Genomic DNA, 24,404 nt, shown 5'->3' on the forward strand with positions numbered 1-24,404 from the left:
AAGTTAGGAATAGCCAGGTCACAAAATTTTCATTAGAATAAAATCTGATAGCGTATATGAAAGCAGTTTGTTCACTATAAAGCCCTACACACACACCAGGGATTATTGCAGTACATAAACACATGCTTCTTCAGATCTTTTTCATCAGTGGATATAAGTGAGATTATGTTAACAGCACTAAGTCAGCTGTCTCTGGCTTTTACTCACCCTCACTTTCATAAGGCCTTATCCCCATTAAATCCTCATCCAGTTTTTTGGGAATTTCCAGAACTAGGAAACATTACTTTAAAACTTAGTTTTACTACCAGGCAATGATTTCCTTCACTTGTGGATTTACATTCTAGCCCTGGAAGAAACATACCAGACTACCAGTAGAATTCAGCTGTATAGCGTAGTAGAAGATGATAAGTGCTACGGAAAAGTGAAAAGTGTTTCTAGTATAAGGAGGTTGAGAGTTTCAGGGTTGGGAGAGGCTGCAATTTAAAGTAATAGAAAGGTTGGGCCTAATTGAGAAGGTGACTTTCTAACAAAGAATTCAAGTAGGTGAGTTGGTGAAGCAATGTTGATATCTGGTGGAAGAATGTTATGGACAAAAATAACTGCAATATGGGTGCAGGCTAGTACCTGATACGTTTGAGGACAATGTTTCTGGAACAAATGAATAAAAGGGAAAGTCACAAGAATGGAGACGGGGAAGGAGTACAGATCATACAGAGCCATGTGTCAAGGAATTTGACATTTTCCTTGACTGAGGCGGAGTGCCTCAGTTAGAGTTTAGTTAAAGTACATGATGCTTCTTACATTGTAAAAAGATTACTCCACATATCGAAAGTTTCTTTACATCATATATCATTGGGGAATTACAAATTAAAACAACAATGGAATACCACTACACATCTATTAGAGTGGCCAAAATTCAGAAGACTGACAACATCAAATGCTGGTGAGGATGTGGAGCAACAGGAACTCTCATTCATTGCTGCTAGAACTCCAAAATGGTACAGACACTTTGAAAGATAGGTTAGTGGTTTTGTTGCAAAACTAAACGTACAATCCAACAAACATGCCCTTGGTATTTACCCAAAGGAGCTACAAACTTATGTCTACACAAAATCTTGCATATAGATATTGACAGTAGCTTTATGCATAATTGCCAAAACTTGGAAGCAACCAAGATATCCTTCAGCAGGTGAAGGCATACATAAACTTTGGTAAACCAGACAATGGATTTTATTTAACCCTGAAAACAAATGAGCTATTAAGCCATGAAAGGACATAGAGGAAACTTACGTGCATATTACTAAGTTAAAGAAGCTAACCTGAAAAGGCTACATACTGTATGATTCCAACTATAGGGCATTCTAAAAATGCAAAGCTGTGGGCAAAATAAAAAGATCAGTGGTTGGATTTAGAAGGGAGGGAATAATGGATAGATAGGCAGAGCACAGAGGACTTTCAGGGGTGGTGAAATTAATTTATGTGACACTATAATGGTAGGTACATGTCATTCTAAATTTGTCAGACCTACAGAATGTACAACACCAAGAGTAAATCATAATATAAACTATGGACTTTGGATGATAATGGTGTCAGTATAGGCACATCAATTGTAAGAAGTGTATCACTCTGGCAAGAAATGTTGGTAATGGGGGAGGTTATGTAAGTGTCAAAGCAGGATGTATATAAGAAATCTCTCTACCTTCTGCTCAATATTCCTGTGGACCTAAAACTGCTCTAAAAATAGTTTATTAAAAAGGATTACCCTAGCTTCTATGGCTCCAAATATTTTTTGGCCTGAGCAACAGTTGCAGTTAACTGAGATGGGGAAGATTTGGATAAAACAGATCTGGAAAAAGAAGATTAGGGAATAAGTTTGGTCAACCTAATTTTAGATATCTACTGATGTTTATTGTTTTGTTCAACAAATTTGTCAGCTGAAGATCATATGGCATCTGCGATGGATGTTTTTTTCTGTCCCCCCGCTGATGGCCACTGCCAAAATGCCACTTGAAGATGTCTCATTGCTACTTCTGCAGTCCTCATGAGAACAGATATCTATGCTGAAGGTTCTTAGCATGGTGCTGCAATAAATGCCAAGCCTTGAGGCTCCAGAGAAACACTATGGACTATGGAGGCCACATTCATTCCTGTAAAAGGGGAACTTTTCTTTTCTCCCTGTATTGGCATTATATGTGCTCCATATCTTCAGCAATCTCCTTCACCTTCTATCTACAATTTCTTCCTCTTCAGGTTGAGGCATAAAACCTCTTGGACTGAGACTTGTAATCTTTTCCTTTTCCTCTTCATTTATCCCTTACCCTTCAACTCCAAACTTTTCTTTTTCCTACTCTCTCCCCTCACCTTCATTCAAATACTATCTTTCTGGTTCTGGTTCTGGACATGTTGGATTCTCGGCTTGGGCTATTGTTAAATTATAATAATTTTTATGGACTCCACGCTAGGAAAGAGTTTAAAGCAGAAAAGATGGTGTGCTGTATACTGCAGTGGAGTCCTAAATGTGATGGAAACAACTTCCAGCACCTAATTGTTCCCTATTTGGGTACTAGTGGAGAAGCATTAATTTGGTTGTGTAGCATTAAAGTATGATACAGCAGTGACACATCAAGAGCCCACTAATTTACTATTTAAACATCTCCATGACCAAAATTTTTTTCCAACAACCATTCTTTTGTCGAATTGTCCTTCCTCAGACTATATGAATAGATCTCTGGACATTTCCAACAACTGAAATAACTATTCCTAAATTCGATGTTTTGGAATTACAGATGTCGTTAATACTTCAAATTGATAATCTGCACCTAAAATCAGCTTGTTTTTAGAATTTCTTCATATGGAGGTGGGGAGCCTAAAGGTCCAAAACATGGAGCAGGAACAGGATATAGGTCAGGGGTTTGAGTTTGAAGGTGAATTCCAACAGTTGGACTCACAGCTGCTTCTGTCCCTGGAAAGAGAAAGATGAAGACTTGTAATCTTTCTAGTGAGCATAAAACATAAGTACATGAACTGTCTGATAAAATCTGGCGTTGCTTGGATCACTGAAGCAACAGAAAATTATTTTATCTATGAGAAAAAATTACAACTGTCTTGCTCTTTGCAGTGAAGTTTTAGTCACCACACCAAAAAAAGAAAAAAAAAATTGCTTGCCTGAGCTGATGAAATCATCATTGTCTAACCCATCAAGAAGCATTTACAATTTAGCAGCCGAAACTAGAAAGAATATCCTCTTTTGTAGATCGCAGAACAGGATTCCTCAACATTAATGGCATTTCAGGTAATGCTCCCAACATGGGAAATGTTAAGTTGCATTAGAAAAATTAAAATATCACTTTCTAAATTGTATTATTTTACATGTATGGTTGCAAACTTCAACTAATATAAATAATTAATTATTTCTCTTTAGTAAATAGTAAAAATGTTAAGCTCAGTGATGAAAACATGCATTTAAAGTATACGTACACAATAAGGAGAATATATTCTAAAATTAAAAAAAAAATACTTGGGAATCAAAGTTCTTGACTTCTAGATTAGGCATAATACAGGCCATTAACTATTACAAACTGGCCTTTTCTTCCACTAACTGGTAACCTTGAAAGACTATGCACTTACTCTAATGGCTCTTTTGGAAATTGTCTGTTAGTATTTCCTTGAAAGACTGTGTTTGGGTAACACAAAAAAATAATAGTGCTATTTTATACCCGTCTTTCTATTAATATATGACTGTATGTATAAAGATCGTTGTATATATATGCTTATATATAAAGAATACATATTCACCTGGATATATTCACCTGGATCTTTACCTACCTTTAAATGATTTTGACTGCTTTCTGCCAAAACAGTAGCAACCATCAAAAATTCATCTTTAAAAAGCAACTAGTCCCGTGAACTAAATCTGGCCTCTGTTTTTGTATATTGAATTTATGAAACACAATCTTATTCATACATTTACATATTGTCTATGGCTGCTGTTGCACTACCACGGCAGAGGTGAGTAGTCCCCACCTAGACCATATATTTTGCAAAGCCAAAAATATTTTATATCTGTCTTTAATGGAAAAAGTTTGCTGACCTTCCTTAAAGGATTAAGATTTGATGCCATTAGGAATATTCCAAAGAACATGCCACAATGATCAAAAGAATTCAAAGAGTAGTTGCATATTAGGCATTAGCTGCTTCACTAGGATCCATATGGAGATTACTCAAAATGATTACTTTGAAGCACATAATGTTAATTTAGAATAATGGATTTTCATACAGTTGTGTTTGTCTTATTTCTTATCTCACTGGTACCAGAGCAAAGACTAATAATTCAAGTATGTAAAGGGTGGGGCTGTATTTAGAATGTATGTCTCACCTTCTGGTTTAGCACTTTTCTTAGAGTTATCTATTTAATTAAATAGTCTACTTTTGGGCTATTACATAATATTTCTTTACCTCAGTTTTCTCTTAGGCAATAAAGGTATAATACTAGTGTCTACCTCTATAAAAGCAAGGCTAAATGAGCATAAAGTACTTAAAACAAGGCCTGGCACAGGAATTATGCATTAAGGTTTACTATTATTATTACAATATGTGAAGAACTGTACTAATGCTAGGAATATGAATGCATCTTCTTTTATTTACAATATTATTTTTCAATACATCCTCTTTTCATAGTTAAATAATGATTTAAACATTATTATTGTTAATTATAATATAGAAGTTATTAAATGAAAAGTATCATGGAGTTAGAGCCCTTTGCAGTTTGTAAGTTTGGGTTGATGTCGGATAAGTCTGTGGGACTTGATCAATCAGAGTTAACATTGGTAAAATACAGTTGCCCCAGTAATTTCCTCCATTGTGAATACTTGTAATAAATGATGGCTATTTTCTTGGTGAACTGCGCCTAGTGTATTCAGTACAAAGTCAAAGGCAACTATCTTTCTGCCTAGAAATGGTCAACCAAACTGACTTGACACATCTATTATTTGTACTAGCTCCAATTTATTTGTACGACTGCCACTGTCAATATTGTGCTCCCAGTTATAGAGTCTTCACAGTTGCTTTCATAGAAAACTCATTATCTTCTTACTACAAATTTTGCTGTTGATCTTAAACTTGTTATTAAAACCACAAGGCATTTGGAAAACATAATTAAGCCAATGTGCTCAGGAAGTTTTGAAAACCAAATATGTGTTATATCAGTTTTCAATTTTTTTTCAAAGCATGTTAACATATAATATCAAGTGATTGGATGCTGGGGAGGACAGGCATTTTTATCTTTTGACAAATTAAGAAGCTGAGAGAACTGAATTAAAAATGCCAGCAAAAATCCTATAGTTTTTACAGAACTGCTGTCTAAGATATCAGAGTTTATTGTTTAATTTTGTAAAACCAATACACTTACTGCTTAGTTTTTATAGCCAGAGTTGAGATTTCCTATGTTTCTAAGAATCACTGAAATAGACTTCACCTCTTTCTACATGTTCTTTTTACCTATTTCTTCTCTTTCCTTTACCTCATTCCTTTCTCTTCTATGGGAGTGGCCAGAAGGACTGAATTTGAGTCACAGTTCTGCCGTCTACTTACTATGTTGCTTAATCTCTAAGTGCCTTTGTTCCCTCATTCGTAGAGTGGTCAGAATGATAGTGAATGTTCATAGAGTGGTAAGGAAGAATAAATGAGATTAGGGATGTCAAGTGTTAGCACAGAGCATGGCTCCTGGGAAATGCTCAATGAATGAGTTATTACTATTATCATGTCTTTCCATGAAAATCTGTGAATGAAATACTTCCTTTTTTATTACTGAAAATAAATCACAGAATATTTACACTTAGAACATGAAACATAGGGAAATGGCATTTCTGAAAAATCATAAAATAAAAGAATCCTGGGAGATTGGAGGGAGAAGAGAGCAGAGCCTGTAAGACCCTGCTTCTTGTTCACCGCTCTGCAGCCCTCCTTTTTCTCCTCAGCTCAGAGCACTCATATATAATCACTGCTGGAATGCTGGTATTTCTATTTTCCCAGAAATAAGAAAGAGAGAAGATTATCCTTGAAACTGCAGAAGAAATAGGATCAGAGAGATTGTATAGTTGAAGGGCAGCATTAAAGAGCGATCAGCCCCAATGAGAAGCTAAGCCAAGATGAGTGTCCCTAGGAGGGGTGTCACCTCGGGCTTCACCTTGCGATCAGCTCAGGAAAGGCAGGGAACCTCATTAGGAAGCCTTGTCAAGCCTGAGGGAACCCAGCTCTAATCCACAGACCTCATGGCATAAAGGCAAAGGGACCCTTATTTAAACGTTATGTAATTGATTATGTTTTATTAAAAACATGGACAAAAAATCGTGGGGGTCCCTCTCCTATGCTCTCATATTCTCTCTTTTCTAATGCCTAGTCAATTATTTTTCTGCCTCAGGCTCTATTTGTCCTTTTCTCACCTCCAAAACTCCATTTTCCATTAATTATCTTTAAATAGCTTGCTTCCTCATTAAGATGGGCTTTTATTCAGCATCACAACTTTATTTTTAATAAAACCTTATTGTCATCCTTATTTTTAGTAAATTAAAATAAAAACAACCTCTCATTTTTAATAAACTCCAAAATTCCTTTGACATTGCCTACTTTTAATATACAAATTTAAAAAGTAAAACAAAACAATTAACCTAATCAACAAAACCAAAATCCTTATCTTTTTTAAAAAAACTATTTTTAATGTCGGTTTTATCCTATCATAATTACAGTCCTTGGATTTGTGAACTGCTGAGCAATGATCACAAACAATAGAGATCTGGGATACGGATGGTCACGTGAGAATTTTAATGATTTTCCTCTTCTTTTTTCTCAATCTTTACTAAAAATTTGCATACATTCCTTTTAAAAAATCACTGTCTGTGGCTCAATGTGTGTTTTCACTTCCCATTTCCACATTTGAGAGGGGAGAGAAAACTGGTTTTGCAGATTGATATGATTTGGATCTGTGTCCCCACCCAAATCCAATGCTGAATTGTAATCCCCAGTGTTGAAGACGGGGCCTGCTGGGAGTTGACTGGATCATGGGAATGGTTTCTCATGAATGATTTAGCACCATACCCTTGGTGCTGTTCTCGTGATAGTGAGTTCTCATGAGATCTGGTTGTTTAAAAGTGTGTAACACCTCCCGCCTCCCACTCTCTTCCTCCTGGCCCAGCCATGTGACGTGCTTGCTCCCTCTTTGCCTTCTGCCATGATTTACGTTCCCTGAGGCCTCCCCAGAAGCCAAGCAGATGCCAGCATCATGCTTCCTGTACAGCCTGCAGAACTATGAGCCAATTTAAACTTTTTTTTCATAAATTACCCAGTCTCAGGTATTTATTTATAGTAATGTGAGAATGGACTAATACAGGAAGTCTTCTGTGTCTTCAGTTGTATTCTCATGTAGGAGATATTCTGAAGGCATTATTAAATTAGGTAAGATACTGAGTGATATGATTTGGCTGTGTCCCCACCCAAATCTCATCTTGACTTGTACTCCCATAATTCCCACATGTTGTGGGAGGGATCTGATGGAAGACAATTGAATGGTGGGGTGGTTTCCCCCGTATAGTTCTTGTGGTAGTGAATAGGTCTCATAAGATCTAATGGTTTTATCAGGGGTTTCCACTTTTGCATCTTCCTTACTCTCTCTTTGCCTGCTGCCATCCATCTAAGATGTGACTCGCTCCTCCTTGCTTTCTACCATGATTGTGAGGCTTCCCCAGCCACATGGAACTGTAAGTCCAATTAAACCTATTTCTTTTGTAAATTGCTCAGTTTCGGGTATGTCTTTATCAGCAGCATGAAAATGGACTAATACACTAAGATAAGAAAACATCGAAACAAATGAAAAAAAATTACCTCAACACAGATACTGAACAAAACACACCCACATAATACTAGAATTATTAATCTTTGATGATTTAGAGAAGGAACTAAGAAGGTCTCAGAAGCTACGGCATGGATGATTCCATTTGAGAAGACATGAGGGCATTGAGTGGATGCTCTCTGAGTTGTAGCAGAGATGGTGAAGGAGAACCGGATCCAGAAGAAGAGTGACGTTCAGGAGAGCATAATAAGGGGAGAAGAAAGAGAAGGAGATTCTGGAGCTGGGACCAGGAAGAGGAAGTGGGGCTGAAGAAAAAAAGAAGAATTTAGAGTCTGTATAAAATAAATATGTTTAAATTTTAGTCCTTAAAATATCTCTGATTTTAAACTGTTTCTTCTCTTCTTCCTCTTTCTCTTGCTCTGCATCTTCTCTTTCTCTGCCTTCTTGACTTTCTTCTGATCTTCTCCTCTTCTTCTTTCTCTGACAGCCCCTCTTCTTCCTCCTCACTCCCCAAGAGAGGAGTTGTATTAGTTTACTAGGGCTGTCATAACAAAGTACCACAGACTGGATCACTTAAATAACATAAATTTATTTTCTCACAATTGCGGAGTCTAGACATCCACAACCAAGGTGTCAGCAGGGTAGCTTTCTTCTGAGGCCTCTCTCCTTGGATTGCAGATGGCCACCCTTCTCCTTGTGTCTCCACGTGGTCTTTACTTTGTGCCTGTCTGTCTGTGTGCTAATATATTCTTGTAAGAATGCTGGTCATATTGAATTAAGGTTCATCCCAATTACCTCATTTTAATTTCATTGCCTTTGTCTTTTTAAAGGCCCTATCTTCAAATATAGTCATATTCTGAGATATTGGGGTTAGAATTTGAACATGTGAAATTGGGTGGGATACAGCTCAGCCCACAACAGGGGGCATCAGAGGGAATATTTTTCCCTTTCTGAAGGGTAAAGATCTTCCTAACACATTGTGGACACGGAGAGTGATCTTTGAGCACACAGCAAGTGCCAGAGTCTCTTCTACTGAATCCAAAGACTTTTGAGAAGCCCCTGAGTCTAGGATCTACACTTCAGGGGTATAGATCCTATGAAGAGGAAAGGAGACCAGTTATCTAAAGACTGAATCAGCAGAGTACTGTGAAAAGACAGGAACATTAGCCCAGGAAATACTACTGTGGTCTGTGGTGTTTGGGTGAGAACCCACGGACCTCTCCCAGACAGGAAATTCCACCAGACATTCGGATGGGCTGTGTTGGCAACACCCTTCTTACATATCTCTTATAAGGATCCAAGCCAAGTGTTTTCTTTTTTCTGTTTAGTGTTTCTAATCAGAATAACTGGCAATCTGCACCATGTAATAGTGTCAGTAGTTCTGATTGAAAGAAATTCTCTATTTTATGTATTTTAACATTAGCACAATTTGTCCACCACAGTTTCTCAGTCAAAAGTTTCCTCTGAGTTCTGCTCAGTTGAGGGCAGCTTCCAGGAGATCCTGAGAGTCAAACCTTTGCCCCACAGGTCAGAAGAGCCGAGCTATTTCAATTAATATATTCAATAAATGGTGATAATTAAGTAAAATAAGTTTTGGTAAAAATTTAAAAAATTAAGTTCTGGGAGGAACCCAAGGTTAATATATCAAATCTAGTCTCTCCATTAAAATGTTTCAAATTACCCATTTCCCACATTCCGTATTCAGTGGGGAACATCCCATCTTCTCCTTTGTGCTCAAGAAATGGCAGGGAGTCCAGAAACCTTATTTTATATTCTAACATGTCACCAGTGTCATTCCAGAGATTTCTCATTCTTCTATTTCTCTTCTGAACAGGGATTTGGAGGGAAATTCAGAAGCACAGTCCCATAACCTTGGTGTGGGCGTATGAATCCTGTGGCAGCTGGACTCAGTTCTCAGCTGTGAGCACATACTCTGTGGGAGCTGTGGAGGTAGATGCTGTGGTTTTGACCCTCACTCCTTCTGTAGCCACAAAAGCAAGTGGTTCTTTAACTTCCCTTTTGGAGAGCAGCTTCTTTTTATAGAAATATTAGGTAGGAAGAATCATTTGTATGGAGAAGTGAAGATATCATGAAGATCCAGCGAGGAAAGTAAATTTAGCATGGGTCCAGGTTTCAGACTGTCTTAAAATATTGACTGTCTGAAACTTACTTCCAGAAATTACTAGGTAAGAAGTCACTAGAGATGGGAGATCACCCCTTCCTAATATACCCTTTTGCATTTTGTTTTGCAGAAGAGAAACAGGAATACCAAAAAGCCCAGCTCTGGGCACTATATCCGCATCAAAGACTGTCTGAATGGCTGTTCTCTGCCTGTCCTGCCATCCTGAGCATCCCTGGGACAAGACGGAACATGGGCAGTGGGTGGAACAACCTAACAATGAATTCAGCGGAGGCACAAAAAAAAAAGATAAGTAGGACGGAGTAACTAATGGGAATCAATAGTAGAGAGATTTGCAGTGCAACTCAGGATGGAAGAGTTTAAATGTTTCTTGAGCAAAATAAGATCCAGAAGTTAAACCAGTGGAATTGGGATGAAAGAATAGAGTGAGGATGGGTATGAAGATCCTGGAGCACAAGCCCTACCAGTGAAATCTGCTCTATAGAAAAGTCTAGGCTTTCAAATAGTGAGGCTGTACTTAGTGTCCAGGGATGGGCTGGGCTGTGAGTGACCAGCCACATTTTCATTGGTTCCCTAGCCCCAAGTCTGGACAGTTTAAACTCAATTAATTGACGTGCAGTAAACATCTATGCATGTATGTTTCCCTTTGAGAGTGAGAGAAGTACATAACATCCTCTAAGATAAATAATAGTCACTTTTCCAAGTTGATATTTAGGAATTAGAGATAATATCTGAAAATCCGCAAATTACTGCTTAGCATTTGACAGATGTAAAACAAATTGTGACCATATTTTTTTTAAAAAGCAATTTATCCGCAAGGTTTTTTTTTTTTTTTTTTTTTTTTTGCCTGTTCTGAATGATTTCAGAGTAACATAGAGAATGTGAGTCTATTGCCCATCGCTCAGTCCTAGCACATGCAGATCGCTAAACAGTACATCAGCCTGGACACTTCCTTCACACTCATGACGTTCAGGCAAGTTCAAGAGCACATATGGAAACTGCCATGCAAAAAATATAAAAACATTAGATAAAGAAGTGTATAACCATGGCACATAAACTGCTTTAAAAATTTTTAACAGTATAACAGTCTAGCTTAATAATATACTTAAAATTAAAATCAAAATTCTTTTAAGATTCAAGATAGTCGAGGAAAAGGTCTTTCTCGAAGTGAGAGAAGAACTTAAAATACTAGGCTGCATTTTTCTTTTTAGAAACTTAAGTCCTGATAAAAGAAGCATAATTGCATTCACTTATTAAATACCTCGAGGTAAATAAAGAAAAATAGTCCAATGTTAGCATGTTGACTCTTTTGACTAACATATTTTGTTAAAAGATCAATAACCCTATTTCCCTCTATGCCCTGTGGAAGGTGCTTTTGATTTTAGGAGGAAGAACTATTGTTTTGGAGACTTTAATTATCCTTCCTAAAAGAACCATTTCTCAAACTGATAATGCATTGCCTCTGTTAAGTAATAATCTTTGAAGGAAAAAAAAAGCTGGAGGTGAATATAATCATTATCTTAGAAAACTAAGTTTGATGTTAACACATTTTTGTTTATTTTTATCCCACTTTTCATCTTGCTGTTAGTTTTCCCCAGGGCACACCCTGCTCCATCTATTGCAAATTCCCTGGTGGCCCAGTTTCTGAAAGACGGCTTTGGCTGTTATCTCTGTTAAGCATTCCCGAGGTAACCGTAGTGTGTAATGCAGTACCTTAGAATAAAGTCTCACAACAGTCCCTGCTTGAGACAATACTTAAGATGAAGAAATAGCTACCAATTATGGCCTCCCAGAAATCAGTAAGTTGTTTTTTTCTACTCACAGCTAAGGCTGGCAGCTACGAATAACTCTAAGCCCTGAATTTCCTCCATTCTTTACTTCCTTATGCAAACTGGAAAATGAACAGAAGGGCATGGTTTTGGGAGGGGGTGTTGGGAGCTGACAGGGTCAGGACGCTGAGATGAAAGTGCATGAAAACTGACAGTCGCCTGACCATTCTACGGAATTTCAGATTCTGCATTGACCCCAGACAATCTGGAAAGTGTCATTCAATGTTACTTCAGATGAGTTCAGTAAAGCATAGAAAGCTCAGTAAATGAAATTATAAATACAAGTTAAGATAAGTTGATAATAAAAGCTCAGAGATGCTTTTCAGTACCCTAAACCCTACCATTCACCTGGACTGCCCAGCCCTGCATACTTCTTCTCTTCTGCTTATTGAACAACAAAATATTTAGTTGCTTTCCTTATACTTAACTGTGGGTCAGTTCCCAAGACACATTTTCTTTCTTCTGGGATTGTCTTTCTTATGAAATTTTCTCCCTTAAACTCTCCTCAATGCAGGTCTTGGGGTCTCCAATAAGCCACATCTTTTTCTAAGTTCCCAGATTTGCTTTTGGGAGAACAGTTTTTCAATTCACCACAAAACCACAAAGTATCAAAAAAGAGTCCAGAAGTGTGCAGACAACTCACCATGAATAGAGTCCAAGTCTCCAACAGCAAAAACGGCCATGGTGCGCCTGTGAGAATCAATTCGGGGTCTCCTCAGCCAGCAATGGAGGCAGAGGACCACGGCTCCACAGAGAAGAGCTGCCACCAAAACCAGCAGCAGAATCCTGACTCCAAAAGTAACCGAGAAAAGAATGAGGTAGAACATGCAGGGAAGTTAAGAGCTTCCATTACTACCTAGAAGTGGGGTGAAGATTCAGCTAGACTGGCTGCAAGCAATGTGGGACACTGAATTCCTTAAGCAATTTCCTACCACCATCCATACATTTCCACTGAACTGGAAATATTCTTTGGCCTCAGAGAGGGTTGATCTTTCCAGGTGGTAATAATCATTTTCTCCTTAGAAATTGGAGGGTTATTCTAAAAGGCAGTGTCTTAATTCATTCATCCATTCTTCCTTTCAGACATCCATCCATCCATTCATCCATCCATGCATCCATCCATCCATGCATCCATCCGTTCATCCATCCATCCATTGAGTTAGTATTTAAGCAACTACACACACTTTAGATATTGGGGATAGGAATTCAAAAGTAGGCAGAGAGGGTCTTTGCCTTTAAGGAGCTAATCAGCTAATTGAGTGAACTGACAATGTTAAGTTTAGAATATACAAATGTCAAGATTTAAGAGGTTAAAATTTCTGAAGGGGCTGGGCGCAGTGGCTCACGCCTGTAATCCCAACACTTTGGGAGTCCAAGGCAGGCAGATCACCAGGTCAGGAGACTGAGACAATCCTGGCCAACATGGTGAAACCCCGTTTCTACTAAAATACAAAAAGTTAGCTGGGTGTGGTGGTGCACGCCTGTAGTCCCAGTTACTCAGGAGGCTGAGGCAGGGGAATCGCTTGAACCCAGGAGGTGGAGGTTGCGGTGAGCCGACATCGGGCCACTGCACTGCAGCCTGGCAACAGAACAAAACTGTGTCTCAAAAAAAAAAAAAAAAAATCTGAAGGATTATCTCATAGAAGAGACAGTGGTCTTTTGGAATGGCTTTTAAGGCCAGAATTAATATGAGTGGGGGGTCATTTAGGGAGATTTCAAGACAAATAACAATTATTTTGCTGTTAAAGATTTTCAACTCTAGAATAAACTTATTTTTTGTGAGTCCCTTTGTCACAAGAAGTGTTTAAGTAAACATTGGCCAACAATCTGAAAGTGATGTTTCTATATTCATTTGCATGACCCCTAATCTTTCCTTAAGCTATGTGATTTCATGTACCATCTCAAATTATTTAGGACAAAGAGTGTATATACCACCAACTGTCATATAAAACAAATGGAAGATTCCTTACCAGATATACCAGCCATTAGGGTGTTGGTCATTATAATTTACACACCTGGTGATAAAGGAAGAGCGTTAGTCCTGGAACTCTGGATAGCCAAAGCCTATTTCTTTCACCCAGTAAAATTGGTATTGATCACACTTGTTTCTTCAGAACAATCACCTACATATTCCCATACCAGCCCACACCTTCCTGCACCCAGCACAATTATGCAAATGTTTATGCCCACTCAATTCAAGGCACTGAGAATACAAGTAAATGTGAAATTATCAGACTGATACATAAACAGATAAATGCATTATAATGGGTTTGATTCTAGAGTTACAAATACTGTTAAGCATTGAGAAGGCAGTGACTAACTTCAGGAACAACAAATCACAGGTGTTTGGTATTATGTAGATAACCATTATAGCTATATTCTGTTCATCTAGAGACCTACAGTCATGTAAAACTCAAATTCTCCAGGGAAGAATATGTTGGTAGAGAATAGGAGGCATTGGACAACTGTTTGCCCTCTTGTTATACAATCAGTGAGGAAAGAAATTAGGCTAGGAGGAAAATGAATGAACGTGGCCATACCTACCATTTACCAAGGAGTTAGAAGTTGATTCCTTCAGTCAGGAAGTTGACCCTCCTGTGTGTGTCTAGCCACAATTCAGTCTTTCTTGAGACAAGTTTTAAAAGATCACAGACAGATAAAGTTCACAGAGTGATTTTTGGGAGGTGTAACTCCGTAGGTGTAGAGTCCCTCACTATGCCTAACGTGGCACACTAAATGTTAAGTGGGCTGATGGACTTTTTTCATACCTCAATATACAAGCTACTTTTAAGGTATTCTGAGCTGAGCTTGAACAGTGGAAATCTGTTATTCACAGTCAGATACACTTCTGAGAAAACACTATACTTAATCATATCTTCTTCAGCCATTGTTAAAATAACTCAGTTCATTTCAGTTTGAAGACATTCATAAATGTCAGTTAATTTATTGTGTCTAGCTTCCCGGAGGAGGCAGTGTGTCATCCCATCATCATACCAGTCAGAAATGACTTTTAACATATGTGAAGTGTCCATTCAAAAATTTTATCACAAACATTTAAGGCAAAAACCAATCACCCAGCCTACAGATGATTTCACTCCCCTCCACATATAAATCTCTGTGTCTTTTTTTTCTGTCTGTTTTCTGTTTGTTTGCTCTTTGTTCTTTTGAGTGCCCAGGGTGTTTAGCAAAATTCACAGGTATGGCTGGAAAAAAAAAATGGCAACTGAAGTGTGACTTTAAAAAGCACCTTAAGACAAACGGCCATCAATAAAAGATGTGAAAAATAATTAATGGGACATACTTACAAGGGAATATTATTCAATCATCAAAAATGATGTAAACATGTTTATAAATAAGTCTTGCTAAGTAAAATAGTATAGAGACTTCAATCTTACTTTGTATATATTATTTTCCACAAGTACAATGATTTCACCAAAATTACTATCAGACATAAATATACACCAGACTACTGAAGTGCCCACTTCTCTTGAAGATGGCATCATGAAAAACTCTAACCCTTTCATATTGTTTGAATTATTGTAATGTACATGAATCACTTTGTAGTAAAAAGAACTTTAAAATATTATATTAAAAAATTAAAACCTTAAAAATATACATTTTTTAAGAGGCAGATATGGGGAAATTCTCTTGGTGTCCTGACCCAAGTAAAAAATCAGAAAGCTTTTTTTTTTGTTTTTTGTTTGTTTGTTTGTTTGTTTTTCTTTTTTGAATTGTGACATCTAAGCTCATGGTCAGGAGTATGGATTATTTCATCTCCCTCCTCTTCCTTTACATTTTTTCTATTTTAAAATAGCCCCTCTACTTATAGTTGAACTCAATTCTAAATATTAACCACCTCATTGTGTTTCTTAAATCTAATTTTTAAGGCCCTCTGTTTTTTTTCTTCCTGGGCTAACAATTTTCCAAACCAACTTTATTTCACTTTTTTTTTCTGAGCTGGTGCACCCTCTGGTGGAGCTTCTGATAAGAAATAACATGGCTAGGAAGCAGTTAGATGGAGAAGTGCAGTAATCATGTAAGTTCCAAATTGCAGGCATCTTTGAGATCATTTATTGACCTTTAGGATTTTGCACAGTGTACCACTGAGACTTAAGGTGGAGAAAGGAAGAGGGGAGGTCACTACCTAGTTAGAGAACTACACTGGAACATGTATCTTCTGGCTTCATATGCTCCCCTCCTCGAACCATTATTTCCATTTCTCTCTTAAATTCATGTTTTAAACAGAAACTTTTTGAGTTCCTAAAAAAGTAAGAGTATTCTAATTACTCAAATATTACTTCCAAGATATTCAGTATAGGAAAGGTTATATTTTTGAAAATGAAATTATTCCTCAGGGATTGGTCAAATTGGTATGATTATGCTAAAAAGAAAATTAATCATCAGGGGGAAGTGAGAGCTGACTATAATGTGTAAGAAAGACATTTGGAATAAGAATTATCTAGAATTAATTGTTGAGGGAGATAATTTCTGTCCTTATCAGAACGATTTCCTTTTGTTACTTTGATGTCATGGAGATGATTTCTGTGCTATACGAATGGTTAGGTGAGTTGATCTTTATTCTTCTTCTCTGTGCTGAGAATATGTGGACCTTAGATTATACATTTATGAATTTGATAAATTCAGGAAGAAATATGCAGAGTTGCTTCATTGGTTTCTCTGTTACATCACTCAGCATTTTCTAGGGCAGACACTCTTCTAAAACCAGATGCGCAACTTCATGTGAAATAACGGACTCTCAAACTTATGCCACTATACAGTAGGGTCATACTATTCTAATTCTCCTTTTACAACTAAGAAAACTCACTCACAGAGACATTAAGTAACTTGCGCTAGTTAGCATAGCTGGAAGTGGTAGAAGTAGGTTTTAAACCCAAATGTTCTGGCTGCAGAGTCCATGTCTCTTAGCACCATGTAGTGGTGCAACTGGGAATAGTAATAGCCAGCTCTAACCTCATATTACTGTGTGGAGTATTGCCTGAATGAATCCAATATCCTGTGTTCCAAATGCTTTAAGGAAACATTGAAAATTAAAAAATGAAAAAGAACTGAGAGCCTGGTGAGGATCAGACAAACAGAATAGGCCAATAGTGAGATCAGTTTGTAAACTGAATATAGTAAATACCATATATAAAATTTGAATTGAACTGTAGATCTGACTTAAGCTTCCTAGCAGCTAACATAATGAGAGAGAATATTGGTTATACAGTGTCCTCTAAAATTAACAAAATGAACAGCATTACTCACCAGATGTACAACTATTCCTGGCATAGAAACCAGAGAAAAATTCAAGCTATGAAGCCTCATAAAGAGAACACTGTTAACATAAGAACAATGTTTTCCATAGTATTCTCAGAATAAATTCAATAACAAATTTCATGAATTTTTTTTTTTTATTTTTAAAAAGTCATTCCTCAACATAGGCCAAAGTACAATTCAGCTTTTGAGGGATGGATGAGTCACAAATATAACACCCAGAAACTGGTAGTAAATTGTATAGTATCTCAAAGAATGAATGGACTATGTATCTCTCAGGTATTTCACCAGATGTGTAATTGATTAAATGTTGGATATACAATATAACTATGTGGTTGAAATTCCAGGCTCAGGAGTCAGTCCCAGGTCCAAGTCCAAGCTCTGCCTTTTAACTTGCTTTCCTACTCTTGGGTAAACTATTTCACTTTATCAAGCCAAGCAAGATGTGGTATATCAATAGAAAATCTATCAATGCAATTAATTTACAGAATCTTTTATATGTATAGTCATATTTATGTTTCATAAATCAATCTATTTTTGTGCATTCATGCACATCAGTGTCCTTGGCTATTTATCAGAAGAGGACTAAGTCAGAAGTATGATAAAAGGGGCTCTGTCATGTTTTATTTCATAAAATAAATTACTTATGGCATTTAAATTTTATACAAAGACAGCACAGCAATTCTTTGTTCATGTTAAAAATACAGTTAGAAAAGTAAAATAATTGGATTGGATCAGAAAAACATACCCTGGTGTTTGAAAACAAATTTAAATAGGAAATAATAAAATAGACCAGTGTTGTTGTTGTTGTTGTTGTTTGAGACAGAGTCTGGCTCTGTTACCCAGGCTGGAGTGCAGTGGTGCCATCTCAGCTCACCGCAACCTCCACTTCCCAGGTTCAAGCAATACTCCTGCCTCAGCCTCTTGAGTAGCCAGGATTACAGGTGCCCACCACCACGCCCAGCTAATTTTTTGTATTTTTAGTAGAGATGGGGTTTCACCGTGTTGGCCAGGCTGGTCTGGAACTCCCCACCTCAGGTGATCCACCCACTTTGGCCTCCCAAAGTGCTAGGATTACAGGGTTAGCCACCGTGCCCGGTTGACCAGTTTTTTGTTTTGTTTTGTTTTGTTTTTTAATGGAAAACATGTGCAAATTGTTTTGCACAATTCTTGGAACATAGAAGTTGGTTAAAACAAATGTTTTTGTTTCTAGCTAATCAGCGCCTCCTCTACCATGGCGTCTACCTAGGCGATCCATGTTTCACGTTTTTACTTTGATGCTCCCTCGCATTCCAATCGAAATCTCCCTTTCCTGTGTCCATTTTGCATGTGAACTTTGGACAAGCTACCGTCCTTCTGTGTTTCTCATTTTCTAAAAGACATTTGGAGTAGGCCATCTTTATGGTCCTTTTCACTGTAATCTGCCATGTTTGTGTGTTACTCTCTTACAGCAGTGCTGGTAAATGGATGAATATGGTCTCTTGGCTGGGTAGTGTATTTTAACAGGAGATAATGTCTCAGATCAAAGAAGTGATTTGAAACTGAAATCTCTTGTATAAATATACTTAGAGAAAGAGGATTTTGTTGGAGGGGACTTTTTACCCCCTCAGAAAACAGCATGACTTTCTTATAGATTAATTCCACTGACACTGTCTTGTGATAACAAAAGATTTGAGATATTGTGCTCATCTGCAATACATTTACTTACCTTATACGACCTCCCTACATTCCCAGACACTCTCTTTTTTGTTTTTATTTTCTGTCAATTTACATTTCATTTGAGGGGTTTTTTTTTGTTTTTACTCAAAAGCAATTGTATTAAATAATGATAACCATTACAGACACTTAGATGCAAAATGATGTAGCTCAAGAATGTGATACCTAAGTACCAGTTGAAGCCCTACTACTAATTTACCATTTCTCTTAGGTTTCAATCCCTTCACCTAAAAGGGAGAGCGGTAGCCTCAGTAGCTCTAAAGTCAGCGTAAAAACTTTCTTAATACCGTATTTTTCTGTCATGTTGGTTAGAGTTAGATTCAACATTTAAGATCCTTTCCAATTCTGAACTTCTTTATTTTGTTAATCTGGGTCAAAGGCAGAAGATGAGGAGATAAGATAAGGGCAGCCAGGAAATCCTGAGTCAGATAAGCATGCAAACAATCAAATACTCTGTTACATCACAAACAGCATAAGACAGAGTGAAAAAGCAGTTCCAAAATTAACGTAAAGAAATAGCTGTTGCTTTGAAGCCAAAATTGACAAATGGGATCTAATTAAACTAAAGAGCTTTTGCACAGCAAAAGAAACTACCATCAGAGTCAACAGGCAACCTACAAAATGGGAGAAAATTTTTGCAACCTACTCATCTGACAAAGGGCTAATATCCAGAATCTACAATGAACTCCAACAAATTTACAAGAAAAAAACAAACAACCCCATCAAAAAGTGGGCGAAGGACATGAACAGACACTTCTCAAAAGAAGACATTTATGCAGCCAAAAAACACATGAAAAAATGCTCACCATCACTGGCCATCAGAGAAATGCAAATCAAAACCACAATGAGATACCATCTCACACCAGTTAGAATGGCAATCATTAAAAAGTCAGGAAACAACAGGTGCTGGAGAGGATGTGGAGAAATAGGAACACTTTTACACTGTTGGTGGGACTGTAAAATAGTTCAACCATTGTGGAAGTCAGTGAGGTGATCCCTCAGGGATCTAGAACTAGAAATACCATTTGACTCAGCCATCCCATTACTGGGTATATACCCAAAGGACTATAAATCATGCTGCTATAAAGACACATGCATGCGTATGTTTATTGCAGCACTATTCACAATAGCAAAGACTTGGAACCCACCCAAATGTCCAACAATGATAGACTGGATTAAGAAAATGTGGCACATATACACCATAGACTACTATGCAGCCATAAAAAATGATGAGTTCATGTCCTTTATAGGGACATGGATGAAATTGGAAATCATCATTCTCAGTAAACTATCGCAAGGACAAAAAACCAAACACCGCATGTTCTCACTCAAAGGTGGGAATTGAACAATGAGAACACATGGACACAGGAAGGGGAACATCACACTCTGGGGACTGTTGTGGGGTGGTGGGAGGGGGGAGGGATAGCATTAGGAGATATACCTAATGCTAAATGGCAAGTTAATGGGTGTAGCACACCAGCATGGCACATGTATACATATGTAACTAACCTGCACATTGTGCACATGTACCCTAAAACTTAAAGTATTAAAAAAAAAAGAAGAAACAGCAATCGAGAGCCATGCAAAAGCTGAAAGAGCAGCACAAATTTAATAAGCAGATTGTTAACAATAAGATGATCCACCAGAAGGAGGTGAATGGTCCCAATTCCTGCTGTACAATACAATCATAGCTTCCTGCTATACAGAGAGCATGGCTTTCAGGGTAACAGGCAATGAAAACTGAAAACAGCTGCTAACAGTGAGGGCTGCAACCAGGAGAAGACAGTGCTGGGTGGACGTGCTTTTCTGACACTAAGTCACAATGAATTACAGATATTAATTATCAGTACCATTATTAATGGCACCTTCTCTTCATCTCCTGAATAGAATTCTGAGAACCATTAAGTCTATAGCACAAAAAGTGAAAAAATTGAGTCAATTGTTACATAATTCATATCACAAGCACTTTGAAATATACACACAGTACAGGTTAGAATTTTGGTTAGTTTGCTTGTATTTTAAACTGAGTTATACAGAAAACTGCCTCCCTCGGTCACTGTGATTTTTGAGTGTGGATGAAGCCATAGATAACATCATGATTCTTTTACGAACTTAAAGTACCCTTGAAACCTTGGGGAAGATAAATTCAGTGTGCAAAAATATCTAGAAATCAACTAGGCCTCTTATTTATTTAACAAAGCTGATCGTAATGAAAATTACCTTTCCTGTTTTCAGAAAAAAAAATTTGAGCCATCTACATTTACAAACCATTTACTTTTCTTCTGATTATAATGATCATTTGAAACTCAGCTGGGCTTTTTCTAATGGATTGAGCCTTTTTTATACTTTGAATTTTTTAAATGCTAAATAAAAATATGCAGTTTTTCGCTGTTTACTTACATTTCATCTTCTTCACATGGTAGGTCCGAGAGCACCAACTGAAACACATGTTTAGAACAATAAAATCCAAACATCTCATCAGTCTAATCCTTTAATACAAGCAGCGCCTAGAGACAATGTGGGTTTATATCATTTCATTTGCTTTTTTAATTAAAAGCTCTATAGCAGAGTTTATTGTTGGTACACAGAATTTTAACTGAAAAAAATCTCTGGGTGGATTCTTAAGCTCAGCAGTGGCAGAAGATATATACTGTGAACCAGATTCCATTTCTACATACCAATATAAATGGATTTTATGACAATTTTTGTTTTTTCTATAAGCAGATTTTGCTTGCTCTAAAGAGCTTTTGTGCACCTTGCATTTTTTGTTTTCATGTTGTAGCTAGAGGTCAGAGGTTCATTATTAGTGAGTATTATTTTCACGCAAAAAAAAAAAAACAAGTTCCAAGTACATACATGGAAACAGAAGTCAAGCCTATTACAATTAATGAGCATTAAATATATATTCATGAAAGGGTGACTTTAACCTGCTCTAAGGGCAAGGTCCATTTAAGATCACATGACATTCCAGTTGAGGTTTACAGTCTTCTCTTTATCAGAGAAGAGAAAAAAAGTAATAATCTTTGTTGCTTTGTTTGAAAAGTCCAATACTATAAGCATTCTAAAATAATGCTCTTAGTTATCTTCACTGAGTGTCATAGGTTACAACATCTCATACATTAAATCACAAGGAAAAAGGCACTTCTTTCTAAAGATCTTATTATCTATTTGTTTGTTTGACCCTTTGAACCAGGACTCCTTCCTTGTACAATGAGAAAGTCTTTAAATGACATTTATATATAGCTCTAAACACTTAGTTGATGAGGTCAGTTGAAGTATTTATTTCCCTGGACTATAACATGCAAATAAAAGTACAAGCAAGAAGTTACAAAATTTAAAGTGATAGGCTTGGGAGTTCTGTGTGAGATGTGTCTTTTGCCCCCTTAATCCCAAATGCATCTTCTTCAGCACCTTGTATTTACTCCACCAAGTTTATCTGGGCAAAGAGATTTGTGGAGTTGCAGATGGAGCCATGAATTGGCCATCAGAGAGCACGGTAATGAACAATTTATAAGCACAGAAAATGAGTTGCATTCTTTTTTGCTAGAATGCTGCAAATAGATTTGCATACTAAGTGAAAGGAAAATGAACATTCACATTTTGTCCATAAAGAAAGTTTATTTATGAGTAGATGAAATCGTTCGGGATCCAGCTTAACAGATAAACAAATAAAACCAGTATTTCACTTTCAAGCCACTTCCATGTCTTTTCTGTGGGTTGTACCCTAGCAATAGTACACAGTATTAAATTATTAGCACCTCACTGCCAACACATTAGCTGTCAAACTTCCAGTTATTATGAAGAGGTAAGAAAAGCTATGATTTACTTTAGATCTAAATCTTTCAGATAACTTGCACTGAAGTCACACAGATATAGAGATGCACGTGTTAGTCAGAAAGGGATGCTGGAGCAGAGGAACTGAAATAAATCCTAAAATGGTTCTGTCTACATCAGTCAGCATTGAAAAACTGTCAAGCATCAAGTATGGTTGCAGGCTATAGTAAACATGTCTTAAATTAATCCAGCCATAGCATTTTGTTCTGTGTCAATAGCATTTTGAATTAAAAAAAAAATTACAGCATAGCAGAGTTAAACGAAGGTTAAATTTGCAATCACGTTATTTCAGTAGCAATAGAACTAATTAAAGGAGAAGTAAAACTAATGCCATGGACATTTTGTTTTGTCCCTCTAACCAGTGAATACAAGAAATCATAAGATGCTAGTAACGCTTGAAGGAAATCTTTTAAATGTAGAAGCAGTTAAGTTGCTCACATATATATCTATAGCAAATCAAGTCCTCAGAGTACCTCAGAGTACCTCTGAAAATCTTAACCCAGACAGAGAGATAGTTACCTGGAATAGCGGCAAACACAAGATCCCTATTGTTGAGATCACTGAAGTGACACTGAAACATCTGGATCTTGACATATTTAAAGGACAATCAGCTTAGGATAGTGGTTTGGTGCCTGTGTTTATTTCCTTCTTTCTCAGAACTTACTAGCTTCTCTGTAAGTTATGCTTCCTACCAGGACATGCATTAATAATGGCTCCTTGTGACTGGTAAAGTTCATGCTAGGGGAAGGAATGTTGGGTACATGTTTATAGGTACTAAGAGCCCAAGGAATTTAAGTTTAAGGTCAGAATTTTAGCACTGTTTGTCAAGGCCTTTAAAAGTAGGGGTTATAAATGCTGACCTACAGAGCTAGCTGGCTACTTAATAACTTTCCACATTCAAGTGCATGTTTTATTCCAGGGAACTTCTGGGTTTCTAATAGTATCTCATATTTGGAACATTTATTCAATTTTCTTCCCTTTGTTGGTACTCTTTTTTCTCCTACACACCATTTTCAGTTCCATGTCTAACCCAACCTTAGGCAAAAACTTTGCCTCTTTTATTGTGATAATACCCCTCTTTTAAACAAGGTATATTTCAATGTTTATTTTATGAAACAACTCCATCACTACCACCGAAAAATAAAGCAAAAATATCCAGGGAAATTCTGAGAAAAAGAAGAGGCACTAACCTATTGTACATTAAGATGTCTTAATCTATGCATTTTACAAAAAATAGTACTGATACATGTAAATAATAAGGTAAATGTAAAAGAATAGAGAGTTTAGAAATGGAGAGTTTAGACTCAAATAAACAAATTTATTTAAGCTTCCATTTGAAACTAGTGGAGAGAAGATGGATATCTTCCAGGGTATAATGAAGAGCTAAATGGTTATGTGGAAAGAATGTAACAAATGACTGTTAAGATGCTTAACCTCAGTCATAATTAGATAAACATACCTTAGAATTATAATCAGATTGGCAAGTTCAAAAAATTGATAATATAGGGAGGAGGGATAAATACGGGGAAACAAATACTCTCATATATGGTTGGGAAAACTGTACAGCTTATTTGGAAAACAAATAGGCAATATACATCAACATAAAAAATAAACATGCCCTTAGAGCAAGAATTCTTCTTGCAAGATACATGAATGTACCCCTTACACATGGCACAAATTATTATATGCAATGATGTTCATCAAAGCATTGTTAGTGTTAACAAAATATTGGAAACAGCAAATATTCGTGAAAATGTGACAGACTAAG

At 36.9% G+C, this 24,404-nt stretch overlaps 1 protein-coding gene across 1 annotated transcript; it reads right to left on the reverse strand.

Annotated features, from left to right (window-relative positions):
- Positions 1-1,787: 1,787 nt before the first annotated feature.
- TMEM207 (transmembrane protein 207) lies at positions 1,788-23,322 on the reverse strand. The gene is made up of 5 exons (XM_054482893.1): positions 23,156-23,322; positions 21,203-21,240; positions 13,783-13,827; positions 12,456-12,598; positions 1,788-2,962 (listed from the first exon to the last, which is right to left on the reverse strand). The coding sequence occupies exons 1-5, from the start codon at positions 23,228-23,230 to the stop codon at positions 2,826-2,828; spliced, it is 438 nt and encodes a 145-aa protein (XP_054338868.1). The 5' UTR covers positions 23,231-23,322; the 3' UTR covers positions 1,788-2,825.
- Between the last annotated feature and the right edge of the window lie 1,082 nt (positions 23,323-24,404).

This window comes from Pongo pygmaeus, chromosome 2 (assembly GCF_028885625.2).
Source record: "Pongo pygmaeus isolate AG05252 chromosome 2, NHGRI_mPonPyg2-v2.0_pri, whole genome shotgun sequence".
Taxonomy (NCBI): domain Eukaryota; kingdom Metazoa; phylum Chordata; class Mammalia; order Primates; family Hominidae; genus Pongo; species Pongo pygmaeus.

Excerpts from the sequence above, each read along its gene's own strand:
- TMEM207 (XM_054482893.1), bottom strand. The coding sequence starts at position 23,230 with ATGTCAAGATCCAGATGTTTCAGTGTCACTTCAGTGATCTCAACAATA. Across the intron at positions 12,599-13,782 it reads CCTAATGGCTGGTATATCTG|GATTCTGCTGCTGGTTTTGG; the intron begins GTAAGGAATCTT and ends TTTTGGAGTCAG. Across the intron at positions 2,963-12,455 it reads AGACTTGGACTCTATTCATG|GGACAGAAGCAGCTGTGAGT; the intron begins GTGAGTTGTCTG and ends TTCTCTTTCCAG.